This window comes from Cynara cardunculus, assembly GCF_001531365.2.
Source record: "Cynara cardunculus var. scolymus isolate 2C chromosome LG 14, CcrdV1, whole genome shotgun sequence".
Taxonomy (NCBI): Eukaryota; Viridiplantae; Streptophyta; class Magnoliopsida; order Asterales; family Asteraceae; genus Cynara; species Cynara cardunculus.
Genome location: NC_037541.1, coordinates 5,343,913 through 5,359,029, shown reverse-complemented (window position 1 = coordinate 5,359,029; position 15,117 = coordinate 5,343,913). Strand labels below are relative to the sequence as shown.

At 38.0% G+C, this 15,117-nt stretch overlaps 1 protein-coding gene across 2 annotated transcripts in view; it reads left to right on the top strand.

Annotated features, from left to right (window-relative positions):
• The window catches only part of LOC112526372 (callose synthase 1-like), a 39,667-nt gene that overhangs the window by 5,198 nt on the left and 19,352 nt on the right, over positions 1-15,117 (top strand). For both annotated transcript variants that reach the window (XM_025136655.1, XM_025136656.1), the window contains 8 exons: positions 1,650-1,750; positions 4,835-4,953; positions 5,034-5,127; positions 5,219-5,329; positions 5,397-5,513; positions 5,594-5,686; positions 5,791-5,882; positions 14,771-14,897. In XM_025136655.1, the coding sequence (XP_024992423.1) occupies positions 1,650-1,750; positions 4,835-4,953; positions 5,034-5,127; positions 5,219-5,329; positions 5,397-5,513; positions 5,594-5,686; positions 5,791-5,882; positions 14,771-14,897 (854 nt within the window). The remainder of the gene's footprint in view (positions 1-1,649; positions 1,751-4,834; positions 4,954-5,033; positions 5,128-5,218; positions 5,330-5,396; positions 5,514-5,593; positions 5,687-5,790; positions 5,883-14,770; positions 14,898-15,117) is intronic.

Genomic DNA, 15,117 nt, shown 5'->3' with positions numbered 1-15,117 from the left:
GAGTCCACTAACATGTTCAAAGCCCACTACTAGAGAAAGCCTTATAAGCTTCTCTATAAATAAACTCTCTACCAATGTGGGATGGAAGGTTAACTTCCAACCTACAAATTTCCAACAACCTCACCCCCCAAGACCCCACCCCCAGGTGGTATATATTGGGCTCTTTTGGTTTGGTTTCTTTCTTCCATTATGATGTTTGGTCTTCCAGATGTGTTGATTCAAAATAGTCCAATGGTTGCAATAAATAGTGGAGAGAGACTATTGGAAAACAAGGTGCAGTATGAATTAGCCAATTTCATGAAACCATCTGGAAAGCTTGAAACTCTAGAATATTACCTTCTATCGGGAGCTAAACCTTATGGTATGGGATTATGGTGTTAGTAGCATGAAAAGAGGCCAGAAACCCAAGAACAAAGTGGTGGAAAATGAGCACAGAAGACGCATTATAATTATTTGAATATTAAATTTTGAAACAAGCAACATGTCAAGTGGGTTACAACTTATATCACCAAATCCTGTGGTGATATATGCAGATTTTTGGACAGTGATTCTCCCATTTGGGCTAAGAAAACAGTAAGAGAAGCCATGTATATAGTTAGCAATTTTGTTGCAAGCAGAAGCAGATATGACATCATTTAATGTGAGGTTTTATATATAAAATGTTGAGTAGAGGACTGATTCTATTGGTAATATGTAATTTCCCATTTGGATTTGGAAGTGTATGTCGTCTTGAATTGAAGAAGTCCACATATTGCAACAACTGTAAAATTGTACAGAAGTTAGAAAAACTCGGAAAATGATATGTCTGTATATAGTTCTAACAAAACAGTAAATGAAGCTATCAAGAATGTCCATAATATTATAGGTATAAATGAAAGATGGAAGTAATTACACTCACTTATTTACAAGAGTGAAGATTCAAGGGTCTTGGAGAACGACAAGCATCGAAGAGAAGAGAGAAACTAGATCAGGTTCTTAATGGATCAAAGAAAATCATGACTTCGACGATTTGATTTTTTTTACATATATGATTTCTTTACATATATCCGTAGAGATTGTCCTAAGAAAATGAAAACATGGAAGCATTATAATCCTTAGAAGATGTAATGCTATAGATAGGAAGATGAAACCTACTTTGATACCCATTTTGAAGATCCACAATGATATTCTTGCAGTCAAACTGAAAGGAGGAAAAGTGTTTCTGTAACTAGTGCTATGTGTATGGGACCAAGGGTGTATTGAGTTGATAAATTTTATGCAAACCGAAGTTAATTGTATAAACGTGATTTGACATTCTCGATCGTTTATCTTCTTTTCACTTGAAAATGTTGAGGCTGATAGGTTTCCAGGAACTTATGTTGCCTTCTATAATGGTCAATGGATGATGTTGGAGGGTCTGTATTACATGAGTGGTCACTCTTTTCAAGAACGACTGAATCTGATTTATATAACTCATTTTACATTAGAAATGGAATTTATGGAGACATGCTAATATCACACAAGTATACCTTTTGGTTTGCCTAATTGCTAATCTGTTTTCTTTTTTAGTAGGATACATGAATACTGCTTATCAATTTCTTTATTATGCAATTGTTAGCTTTGCATACTTCGTTACAGCAGCAGAAAAACTTTATTGTGTACAAACGCAGGTCGGTTTTATGCCTTCGAGAAAGCCCACAAACTAGATCCAACATCAAGTGGACGTGGTGTTCGCCAATTCAAGACTCTCCTACTTCAACGCCTAGAGAAGGTATGTATTGGTTTCTTTTCCATCACTATTCATTTCATCCATAATTTGTGCATTCCCTCTCAGTCCCTATATATGGATCATAGATTTATTATTGATTATTTCGCTTTGTCCCTGAATAAGTGTCCGCATTTATATTTATTTTGTCTCAAAATAAGTGTCCACTTTTAGAAGTGTCTACATTCTAATTCTACCCTTAGCTATGAGATGGAGAAATATTACTCCCTCTATTATTAACGGTAAAATTGTCATCTAGTTAATTAAAAAGTGTAATAATGACACATTTCTAAAAGTGTGTGCCTTTTTTATTGTGGACATTTATTTTGGTACGGAGGGAGTAATAAGAAAACCATAATAACAACCGGCCACCATATATCCCTTTTTGCGAGTGGCATTCATGTAAAGTTCAATTGTTTTTTACTTTCTGGTTCTGGTCCCGTTCTTGTCTAAAAAGCCCTAATTGGTAAGGCCCAGTTTAACCGATTACACAACCGGTGCCTCGTAACCGCTCTCTTAACCGCCACATTGGTTTTATTATTTTAAATTGCATTCTTTTATAAAAATTCCACTTTTCCCAAATTCTACATTTAAAATACGATTTTATTAAAATTATATAAAATTTTATGTCGTTTTCGTCTTTTTTGCAATTTTATAATTTTGTTTACATTTCGACTTTCATATCTATTATCGAGACAATGGAAGGGTTTGTCTTTGCCTTCACTTTTCATCTTATTACACTTTCACTTCAAGACTTCCAACTCTTCAAGCTTCAATCTTCATCGATAACTAAAATTATCTTCATCATTGATTGTTGGCGGCGATGATAGGTTTTGGTTGTGCTGTCAATTAGTTCGATAACTTCTTCCTTGTCGCTCATCTCCAGCTCTTTTGCTGTTTGGTGTTGAGTTCTTTCAATGCCATCCAGGCAGGGCCGGCCCTATGGGTAGGCAGCCCGGGCGGCGGCCCAGGGCATCCCAAGCCTAATACTAGTTGTATAGTCATTAAAAATTAAATGAAATTATTACTAGAAAGATTTGAACCCAGGTCATCTAACATTATCAGGAGGCTTAACTAATGAGCTAGAGATTATTTTGTTTATATTTATCTAGATCTAGCTTTTAATACTTCGCTTCCTATTCCCCATTTTCTCTTTTTCACTTCCAATTAATTTTTAAGTTCATTTTTGTCGTGCTTTCTCAATAATAAATATTTATTTGAAATAAAATTAATAGCACAACTAATATTTGTATAACTTATTATTTTAAGAAGACCCTATAATAATACTTGAAAACTTATTATTTTTGTTATGTGTATAATTTCGTCAAACATGTTTATTCAAGAAATTGGGTGTGGATTTGTTGCTCGGTAAAGGGCATCTCATCATCACCAAAATCCCATTTTTATATCAATTTTCAAACAATTTCACTACAATTCTACACCAACCGGGTGAAATGTACAACCAATTTGGTATTTAATATTTATGCAAGTTTGATGTCTATATAATTTTAATTTATTTGATTACAAATGCTATTTTAGTTATAATATTTATTAATATTATATTACAAATTATATTTATATAGTTCATATATGATATATATGTATAAATAATAAAACATAAAAAATGACACACACACACATATATACTATGATACAAAGTTTTATACCATTTTGTTGGAAGAAATTGTGCAAATGATTGGATATGGACTAACACCATTTGAACAGTTTTACAAACCCTAAAATATATTTGCGTTTTTTTCTGGTTGAGACATGTTTTAACGTTTCCGGGCATCAAAAAGCTTTGGGCCGGCCCTGCATCTATGTTATCTTTCAAGCACACGCAAGATTCCACCAACTCCGGGCTAAGTCTTGTTCTCTAAAGCGAGATAATCATGCCACTCACAGAAAAAGCAGTCTCTGAAGCTATAGTACTAGCTTGGATCACTAGTAAATCACATGCCATGGTGGCCAAAACCGGAAATTACGGTTCTTTTTGTTGCCACCATGCCAATAAATCAAAGTTCTTCAAATCTTGCACATTTGCAAATTTAATAAAATAGAATGCATATAAAGATTTAATTCACATAATCCAGTATTGAATCTAGATTTTTAACTAGTTGTATTTTGAAAATCTTTAAATAGGTTAACATCATATCTTGTTTACTTTGTATTCATTTAAGAGGAAGGTAACAGCAAGATTTATAGAAACTGATGAACTAAATAAAGGAACCCTAATTCTATAAACAAGAAAGTGGATCAGTACAATACTATATCTAACACTCCTCTATTTGGAACAAATATGTTGATCATGCCCAACTTGTTACAAATAAAATCTTTTGCATTGACAGGGCTGATAACCGGTCCAAAAGGACCGGCCCTTGACCGGTTTTCAATATTTTTTAGGACTAGGCTTACCCGACCGGGCCTTAACCGGTTGCAGCCGGTCTCGGTTTCATTCCGGGCCCAGCCCTCTAGTGTAACCAGTTGACTTTTAGCTACCTCCACCGCCAAGCCTCATCACAACCCTTTTGAAACTTCAGTTGCACTACCCTTGGCTTCCAAGTCAAGTGACTCGTAGCAAGGGTTTTGGGTCTTGAACCTCTGTCAAATTGCATCATGAACAATAATAGGCTTTCCTGTTTGGTTCGTTGCTCTGTTGGACAATAACAAGGGCTTTGATTATCAAAGCGTAGTAGGCTTTGATTGTAAGTGAATAAGTTGTCTTTATGTACTTCATTAAGAGAGGATAACCGTGTTTATGTTGTGTACTTCAGAGAATAAAAGGAAATAAAAATCAGAATCAAATAACCTTAATCCTGCCTAAATCATTGGAGTATACTACTGCTAAAGAAGATGCTATTACTACCACAAGTATGGGAGGCGTTATCAGGATTCTAGTAGTATGGCTAACATCAATTCGCCTTAAAGGCTGAATTCAAGAGGAGGAGCTTAACTTCATTCAGGCTTACTTGACTTCACAGCACTAGACTGTCCCTTAAGCTACTTGCATAAAACTATTGCCCTTTATACTGGGTTCACTTAACTGGTCCTAAATCTTAACAAGATCTAACGTGTTTCTAATATTTTCAGGAAGACAAAGCAACATTTGCAGGACGAACAAAGAGTGATGCTCGTGAAATGCAGAGTTTTTATCGACATTACTTCGGGAAGTACATTCATGCCTGGCAAAAGGCTGATAAAGCTGACCGGTGATCATCTCTTTTTGTGCGTTGTCTCTTGCAATTTCCGTTACGTATTTTCTCATTGTAGAATTTACTGCTTGTATCAGCACTCGGCTTACAAAAGCTTATCAGACTGCTGCAATTCTGTTCGAGGTTTTAAAGGCTGTTAATCTGACAGAGTCTGTAGAGGTGGCAGATGAGGTGACCCATTGTCTTCCCTTATGAACTTTACATTATTATTTTGAATACATAGCCTTGCAGTTCAATTAACCGTTACTGCTTCTATGCATAGATTTTGGAAGCTCACACTAAGGTTGCTGAGAAAACAGAGATGTATGTTCCTTATAATATTCTTCCACTTGACCCTGACAGCTCAAATCAAGCAATAATGAGATATCCAGAGGTTAGTTCCAGATTTCTTGACCCTAGCATAGCTTTTATCATGGTATATTCATACTTCAATTGCTCAGATTCAAGCTTCTGTTTCTGCACTACGTAATACAAGGGGACTTCCGTGGCCCAAGGGCTACAAGAAGAAAGAAGATGGGGACATTCTGGATTGGCTACAGGCTATGTTTGGTTTTCAGGTCTGCCATTTGGTGGTTCATTAGGAATATCTGATACATAATCATGACTATGTGACTTGTGTTAATTTATACTTTTATAGAAAGATAATGTCTCGAATCAGAGAGAGCACTTAATCTTGTTGCTCGCAAATGTTCACATTCGCCAATTCCCAAAGCCTGACCAGCAACCTAAGGTATTATACTTTAGATGTAGCATAAGAATATATTGCCTACACAGTTCTAAGTGTTTTTTACATCTTCATTGCTCATGACATTTCTTCATATCACTCTCTCGTAGCTGGATGATTGTGCGGTTACTGAAGTTATGAAGAAACTTTTTAAGAATTACAAGAAGTGGTGCAAATTTTTGGGTCGCAAAAGTAGTCTTTGGTGAGTAAATCTTCTCTTGAGATTTTTCATGGTTGATATTCAAGTTATTTTTTCTTGGTAGAAGCTTTCATCTCCCCAGACTCAGTTTGCTAGATTACTTTGTCAGGTAAGCTTAAGTGACTTGTCATGTTACTCATGTACAGCACCACCTTGCTTGGCATGATTCCTGGAATTAAGTAGTTGATTTGAAGTGCCTCTGTCTCCAATATAATTGTTATGCAAATTAGCTTATAGAAAATGTTTTCCACAGTTCTGTGCCATTTGAATCATTTTATGCTATGACCAATTGATGGTGGATAATAGTGTAATCAGAATGGTTAGCAAACAGTGGACAGTGTGCAAGTGCATACTAGTCCTGTGATCGCCTTTCAAGTAATAGACTGGTAAAAACCAATATCTTATCCACAGGGATTGGACTTTTCCGAATATTAAGTAGAGAGCACTCTAATTTCAATTAGAGGGAAGAAAATATTTTTGAGCAGATTGGTGGAGAACACAACTTTTCAATAAGTGATAAAAATAAGAGGTGCGGGTGCAAGTCTTACCCAAGAACTTACAGTGGGCATTCAATAGAGTTTAGTGGTCACTCTGTCTAGTATAGTGTGAACACTCAGTCGAGTATAATGCACACTCGGTTCCTATAAAGGCCACTCTCTTCCAAGATGTAACCTAAGCAGTAAGTGTACCCTGTCCTCATAAATTGACCATTATGCCAACCCAAGGATTTGTAAGCAGTAATTATTTTAGACCCTTCCAAGCCCTTAAGCTCAATCAGTAATAAGAGATGGTGCATATTCCTATGTCACACGAATACTCTATAGAAGTCGAATGTATATCACTACTCGTTGTGCAAAAGCCAGATTCCTCTGTGGCCATAAAAACTCCTCCAAGTTCCTTTGCATCACTCAAGCTATTGTCACTATCTCCAGCCCAATCCTGGGTCTAAGACTTGACTTTTAACTCATCAAAGTCGTCAGTGGGAAGTATCCACTGTGAGCAACCATGTCCAAAGAGATTTAACAATTATGGTTACACCCAAGTGTAAACTGTTGTCTCTTAGGTTGCTAACACCCATAAACTTAAAGTGATTAGCTGATGATAAAAGTAAAGGAAAGACAAAAAGGAAGAAGGAAGAGAGATATTTAAAATGCTGAAATAAATTAAACTGTCCACCCTACTATGCTGTCTACTATAAATAAAATGGAGAACAATTACAAACCATACTTGAAATTAGCAACTACAATAAGAACAATACTTGAAATGAAATTGCAACGAAGGAAACAAAGATTAACACAACATAAAGGAAAGTGCAAGGAACGAAAATGAAAGAAAATAAATTTAACTAATGGAAATGTGGTGGAAGAGGGAGTGTCACCCAACATCTTCGCCTCTCAAATGCTGGTAGGGTGCTGATATTTATAGTGCAAGAGACTGGGAGGAAAACACGACTGAGAGGGGTTGTCTTCTTTGACAGAAGGCACAACAGCCTGGCTGCTGTGCTCAACAGGTTTGTTGTAGACTTCCTAAAATAGCCAGACCGCTATTCTACTTTTAAGCAAGGTACTCTATTTGCTAAAATTGGATCCTCCACCACAAGGCATGGGATTTTGTCTTTATTCTTCATCTCTTAGAAACCGTATTGAGTGGTGCTGGGCATGTTGCTGAGAGTGGTCGGCTCTTCTGCACACTATATCATCTGGTGTTCTCACCTGTCCATTTTCGGACACTTAACCAAATATGAAGAATAGTCATGCAAGAAATACAAACTTTGATCCTCATCAACTCCAAATGAAAATAACTTAATAAAAGGAGAAACACGAACACAAAAAGGGGAAAACAGATTCTATAAAGGAAATAAAAACACACAAAAACAATGTGTAAGTAACACTCAAAACGAGAGTTATCACCTACATTAGGTGCAACAACCACACACATTGATTTCCATGCCTGCCAACTAAAACACATCAAGATCTTTTTTATCTCTAGATCTCACTGTTGGAATCATCAATATTCCACATTATCCTGAAATATGTAACTAAAAAATGGTTACAGTGATCAATGGATTGACTAGGGGAAAGAAGTTTGCCCTAAAGGACATTCAATAAGAAAAATGACATTCAACCGGTGCTTCTAAAGGACGCCAAGCATCACACCTCAAACGTCCCTAGACCTACCGCTAATCAGACTAGATATAAATGTCAATAAGAAAAAGTGTTAGGCTTAAAGCTAGTGACTTCAAACAGTTAGACTCGCAAATATAGAATGACAGTAGTGAAAGATGTAGATAAAATAACGTTACTCACGGGCGGCATTATTTGTACAATAAAATTTATCTGTCTAAAATGTCCAAACTTTGTCAATTTATAAAAACATCTTTTGATGACGGGGGAGACCTGTTTCCATCGGGAGTGGAGGAAACACAAAAGTATTGCCACATATCAATGTTATCGGGCTACAACTCAGATTCTCTGACTTTAGTGCACACTATCTTGGCGTACCTCAAGTCTCTCCAATACTTCTAGTGTCCACTCCACCGAGTCTCACCTCAAGGTTTAATGAATCTTAGTGCCCACCCAATCACTAGCTAAGTGTCACCTCAAGGATTCCAATTGCCATGTAGTGTATACTTACAAGCATTGCAAGATACGATCATTACCTTCCTACTTAATAACACAAATCTCTAACCTTCATTGGATGTAGCATAAACAACACCAAGCTTGACAAATTTACAACATATAGAATCAAAAAATTTCATCATAGAGTGTGGACCGAATATGAGGGAATATAAATAAACACATATTGTCCAAGGCATGTTAACAACTCAAACTTGGATATTCTTAGTATTCTCATAAATGTTTCTGTAATCAGAGAGAACTAGGACCGAGATATTAGAGAGAATTCTCTATTATATGATTAATCAGAAAAATTCAAATTTACAAGAGGAGAGACACTATATATAGACATAATTACACGGGAAACCCTAACCCTAAAGCCCATCGGGCTTGGACACATTACCAAACAGGTTACTTAATTAACACTCCCCCTCAAGCTGGAGCATATATATTGATCATTCCCAGCTTGTTACAAAAAGATGTGATTCGGTTCCGTGGTAATGCTTGGGTGAAAACGTCGGCTAATTGATTGCTAGTTCTGACATGAGAGGTTGAAATAGATCCATCTTCAAGCTTTTCCCGAGTGAAATGACAATCTATTTCAATATGCTTAGTTCTCTCGTGAAATACAAGATTGCTTGCAATATGGATAGTTGCCTCATTGTCACACCATAAATTCATCGGTTTAGATTGATTAAATCCAATCTCTCCCAATAGATTACGCAGCCATATCAACTCACAAGTAGTTTGAGCCATTGCACGGTATTCAGATTCAGCGCTTGATCTTSATAGAACATTCTGCTTCTTGCTTTTCCAAGATACCAGATTCCCTTCCACAAAGACACAGTAGCCTGTTGTTGATCGTCTGGTTGTAGGGTCTCCATCATAGTCTGTATCAGTAAACCCTTCTATGACATAATGACCATGGTTTTGGTACTTGATGCCATAACCAGGAGCTCCCTTCAGATATTTCAAAATATGGCAGACTGCATCCCAATGTGTAGTTCTTGGAGACGACATAAATTGACTCAATACACTTACCGGAAAGGCAATATCGGGACGCGTGATTGTCAGATAATTCAGCCGTCCCACAATTCTCCTGTACTTCTCTGGGTTCTCAAGAGGATCCCCATCATCAGACTTCAGCTTTACATTCGGAACCGTAGGAGCTTCACATGGTTTCGTGTCGATCATGCCAGAATCATGTAGTATGTCAAGGCAGTATTTTAGTTGAGATAGGCAAATTCCTTTGTGATTCCGAGATACCTCAATACCCAAGAAATATTTCAGTGGACCAAGGTCCTTAGTTTGAAATTGAGATGCGAGGAATTCTTTCAACTTCTTAATTCCATTCTCATCACTGCCYGTAATCACAATATCATCGACATAAACCACTAGCAGGATACAGAATCAGATGAAGTAAAGAACACTGAGTGGTCATATGAGCTTCTTCGTAACCCAAATGTAGTTACCACAGACTGAACCGACCGAACCATGCACGAGGTGATTGCTTTAGGCCGTATAACAACTTCCGTAATTTACAGACCTTCCCAGACTCCCCCTGAGCAACAAACCCGGGGGTTGCTCCATGTAGACTTCCTCTAGCAGATCGCCATGTAAGAAGGCGTTTTTCACATCTAATTGGTGAAGAGGCCAATTATAGGTAGCAGCTAGAGAGATGAAAAGCCGAATAGACGCCATCTTTGCAACAGGAGAAAGTCTCATAATAATCCACTCCATAAGTTTGGGCATACCCCTTTGCAACCAAACGAGCTTTTAACCGTGCTATCGAGCCATTAGGATTAACTTTCACATTAAACACCCACTTACAGCCAATTGCTCTTTTGCCAGGTAACTCTACCAAATCCCATGTGGTGTTATGATCAAGAGCATTGAGCTCATCAATCATAGCATCCTGCCATCCAGGATGAGTCAAAGCTTCTCCAACCGTAGATGGAATAAGTATAGTATCAAGGGTAGAGACCAAAGAACGAGATGAACTGGAGAGTTTATCATAAGAAACAAAGGAAGCAATAGGATACGTGCAGGAACATTTACCTTTCCGGAGAGCAATAGGACCGTCAAGATCAGGATCCTCATTTACTGGAGTGGGTATAGAAGCTTCAGGAGGTACTCTTATGGGGATGGTGGATCTGCAGACTCAAATGATATTGGTGAAGACGGAGGAGGTCGTTCGCGCCTATTATATACATGAACAATGGGTGGTCTGGTGGCTTGAGTAATGGACTTAGGAGTGGGTATGGTATACACTGACAAGTCATCATCTTTCTCATTTAAAGGAGTCGGAGGGGAAATTGGAAAGAACGGCACGTTCTCATGGAAGGTAACATCCCGAGATACAATATAGCGGTTAAGATTGGGAGAGAAGCACCTGTAACCCTTTTGGAGACGAGAGTACCCAAGGAACACGCATTTCAGAGATTTGGGATCAAGCTTGGTGATAGTGGAGTGTGTGTCACGATCAAAGCATGTAACACCGAAGATCTTTGGCTCAATAGGGAATAATCGTTGTCCTGGGAACAAAACAGAGAATGGAGTTTCTCCATTCAGGACAACAGACGGCATTCTATTGATAAGAAAACAGGTTGTTGATACCGCATCGGCCCAAAAAGACTTAGGGACGGACATCTGAAACAGAAGTGCTCGGGCAACCTCAAGGAGGTGACGATTTTTTCGTTCGTCTACCCCATTTTGTGCTGGAGTATCAACACATGAGGACTCATGAAGGATACCATTTTGCAACATATAGGATTGAATTTGTTGGGATACATACTCTTTTGCATTGTCACTTCGTAAGGTTTTAATAGATGTATGAAACTGAGTTTGGATTTCAGAATGAAAGGAACGTAAATGATTAAACACTTCTGAACGGTTTTTCATGAAGTATAACCAAGTAGTTCGAGAATAATCATCTACAAACGTAACAAAATACTTAAAACCAGACTTAGACGTTACAGGACATGGGCCCAGACATCAGAATGTACTAATTGAAATGGGGACGCAGCCCGCTTATTGACTCTAGGACTTAATTGAACACGTTGATGTTTGGCAAACTGATATGACTCACATTGTAAATACTGTAAATGGGAAAATTCAGGACACAACTTCTTGAGACTCTGTGAGGAAGGATGACCTAGTCGACAATGAACTTCAAAAGGAGATGATGAACTGGAACTTGCCAAGGAATATGGTTTGGGTGGTTCAAATATGTATAGGCCATCCGACTCCCGTCCTTTACCATTAATCCTCTTCGTCTGCAAATCCTGAAAGACACAATGATCAGGAAAGAATGAGACACTACAATTCAAAGTGCGAGTAATTTTGCTCACAGACAGTAAATTAAAAGAAAATTTTGGTAGGCTCAGGATTGAGGATAACGAGACAGATGGGGACAATTTAACAGTGCCAGACCCAATTATTTGGGAGACAGATCCATCAGCTACTATGACTTGAGCTGAGGATGCATGTTTATTGAAATTTAGGAGAAGGTGGGAATTACCAGTCATATGGTCTGAGGCACCTGAATCAATGACCCATTTGGAGGAGGATGATACAAAGCATTTGCCAGAGTTACCTGTCTCAGCAAACATAGCAGTGAAAGCAGCGGGGTGCTCATTTACCAGATGAGGTTTCTTTTTGTGTCGCATAGCTGTGTCATCTTGCAGCATGTGCTAAGGAAAGTCTCTGATTTCTAACTTGCCGTTTCTTGCAATTAAACTTAGTATGACCAAGTTCATGACAGTAGTGGCACTCTACGTCTGAGTTAAAATCAGTTGGTTGATCATTGTGGCCTCCTCTAGTGCTACCCCTTCCACGATAGCCACCTCGAAAACCGCCATGGTATCCACCTCGGCTAAGTAAAGCTGAATTATGATTAGATGGTGGAGTAGGCTGAAAATCTTCATGTCGAAGAACCCGAGCAAAAGTCTCTTGAAGAGAAGGTATCACGGATTCATTTAAGAACTGAGATCTGATGGAATCATATTCGGGGCGTAAGCCAGTCAGGAAGCTTATGACAGCAATCTGTTCCCTTTGAGTCTGCATAGTTTTCACATCAGTACTCAATGGGAGAAGAGAGTTCATTTCCTCATATATCTTCTTGAATTCCATGGCATAGGCGGTAAGTGATCGGTCTGTTGTTCCCCATGATGGAATGACTTACATACGCTGTAAATCCTTGAAATATTACTTTGTCCGGAGTACAGGAAGTCAAGATATTCTATTAGCTCTTTCACATATTCACAGTGACTGATTAAAGTTGAAACGGAGGGCTCAATAGAATTTATAATTTGCAAGAACATATGGGCATCTTGTTGTAACCAAAGGTCAATGATTACCCATAGTGGGAGGGTCAGATTCCAGATGGGAAGCCATTCCCATACTTCGAACATACAAACGAATCGTTTTGATCCATTCGAAGTAATTGTTACCATTAAGCTTGTTTTCAGTAACTTTACTACTGGCTGCAATTATGTCAGGAATATGAGTACTACCGAAGGCTTTATCATCAGTGTTCGTCATATTAATCAAATCAGAAACGAACACCCAAGGGACAAATTATCAAAGGAAACCAGACTAAACAGATAGCAATTAACAGAGTTTGACCAAATAGATGAGATCAGATCTGTTGCGACTAGATAACAGCAAAATTAGACCAAAAAGATGCAGGAAAACAAACCAGATGGGGATTCCGACCAGAACCCTAAAAGTCGAAGGTCGTCGGAGGCCGGAAAAGGGAGGCGTGACGGCGGCGGACTAGGGTTCCGGCGACGGCGGGGGGTTCCGGCTTGAACAGTAACTCTGATGTGAACAGTAACTCTGGTGGTGAACAGTAACGACGATAAACCCTAGGCTCTGATACCATGTAATCAGAGAGAACTAGGACCGAGATATTAGAGAGAATTCTCTATTATATGATTAATCAGAAAAATTCAAATTTACAAGAGGAGAGACACTATATATAGACATAATTACACGGGAAACCCTAACCCTAAAGCCCATCGGGCTTGGACACATTACCATAAACAGGTTACTTAATTAACAGTTTCCAACTCCATTTAAATGCCCAAATCACCTGTTATGACATTTATAAGTTGGGCCAACACCATAAAGTATATTTTATCTTCTTATTGTGGAAAACATCATCTAAAAGTAAGAGATTCAACAATCCAAACCTTTCAGGTTAAGCCATCCCCAACATTTAGACCCCTTGGATCATTATACCCCAAAATACTCTCAAAAATCAAGAAAATCTTTCATAAATGTTCACATCATCATTATCTCAAATAGGACCATGTAAATGAATAGCCAAAGATTTAGTGCAAGATTCATGAAGGATAACCTATTAAGACTCAAAGACTAGAGGATTTGACGTGTATATAGTTTTATAAAGAAGGATGAACTTACAATGCTAGGTTAAAGAGAAATCCTAGAAAATCAAGCAAAGATTAACATCTTGGGGGTGAAGGTCTTCAATACCTCAGCCTAGGCTTCAATCCAAGCTTTACAATGCTCTTGTTGTCCTTGAAATCTTCTTAAAGGCTCCCAACAACCAAAGTTTGTGAAGAGAGAAGAGTGTTGAGGAAAGAAACGAGAAACCTTAGCTGAAAATGAGCTTAAGTAGTCAAGGTAGCGAGCTACGCCACACTGTGATTCCCTCGGCTACGACCGTGGCCTTCCCGAGTGTCCAGTAGCCTACGCGGCCTTGGCTGCAATCCAAGGTCGCACGGCAGGTCGCGTAGAGCCCTTTTTTGCACGAAACCCCCGATTTTTGACCTTTGAACACAAGATGATATTTAATACTGAAATACCTTTATAATTTCACACGACATGGGTTACAAACTGATCAAAATGGAAGCTTGAAATTCACGGGTGTTACACAACCCATGCACATTGTTCATGTGTTTTGCCTGACCAGGGCCTGTTAGCACCAATAAGGAAACCACCTTAAAAGAGAAACTAGCATGACAAAGCTAAAATCAGCCTTTTCTTTATGCAGCAACAACTTCCTTTTGTGTCTTTAAGTGTTTATAATGAATTTCGCCTTCTAAATATTGACAATTCTGTAACTTACTGTTTATTATGTATGAAAAATATATCATAAAAATCACTGCTTCAATGGCTTGAATTTGTGAGCTGCCGTCTTGATATTTCTTCATAAACATTTAATTGTTTTTGGATATGTAGTCACCACTCAATTTCTAAAACCCAATCTATTGACAAACAAGTAATATGTTACTTATACTCCATTTTCAGGTTGCCAAATATTCAACAAGAAGTGCAACAAAGGAAATTGTTGTACATGGGTCTGTATCTTCTCATATGGGGTGAAGCTGCAAACTTGAGATTTATGCCAGAATGCCTTTGCTATATCTATCATCATGTATGCATCATCATTTTGTTATTTTCCTTCTAACATCTCATGGGTTTTTCTAATTGTTAGCAGTTCAAAGTTTCCCAAAGGACAATATTTTCCACTCTTTTCCTTCCTGTATTGCAGGAACTAAAATGATAAATGCTCTTCATTTGGTTTATTTCTCTCTGTTTAAACTTCCTGAACCAATGAGTTTCTGAAAATCTTTTATTTTTGAAATTTGTTAACA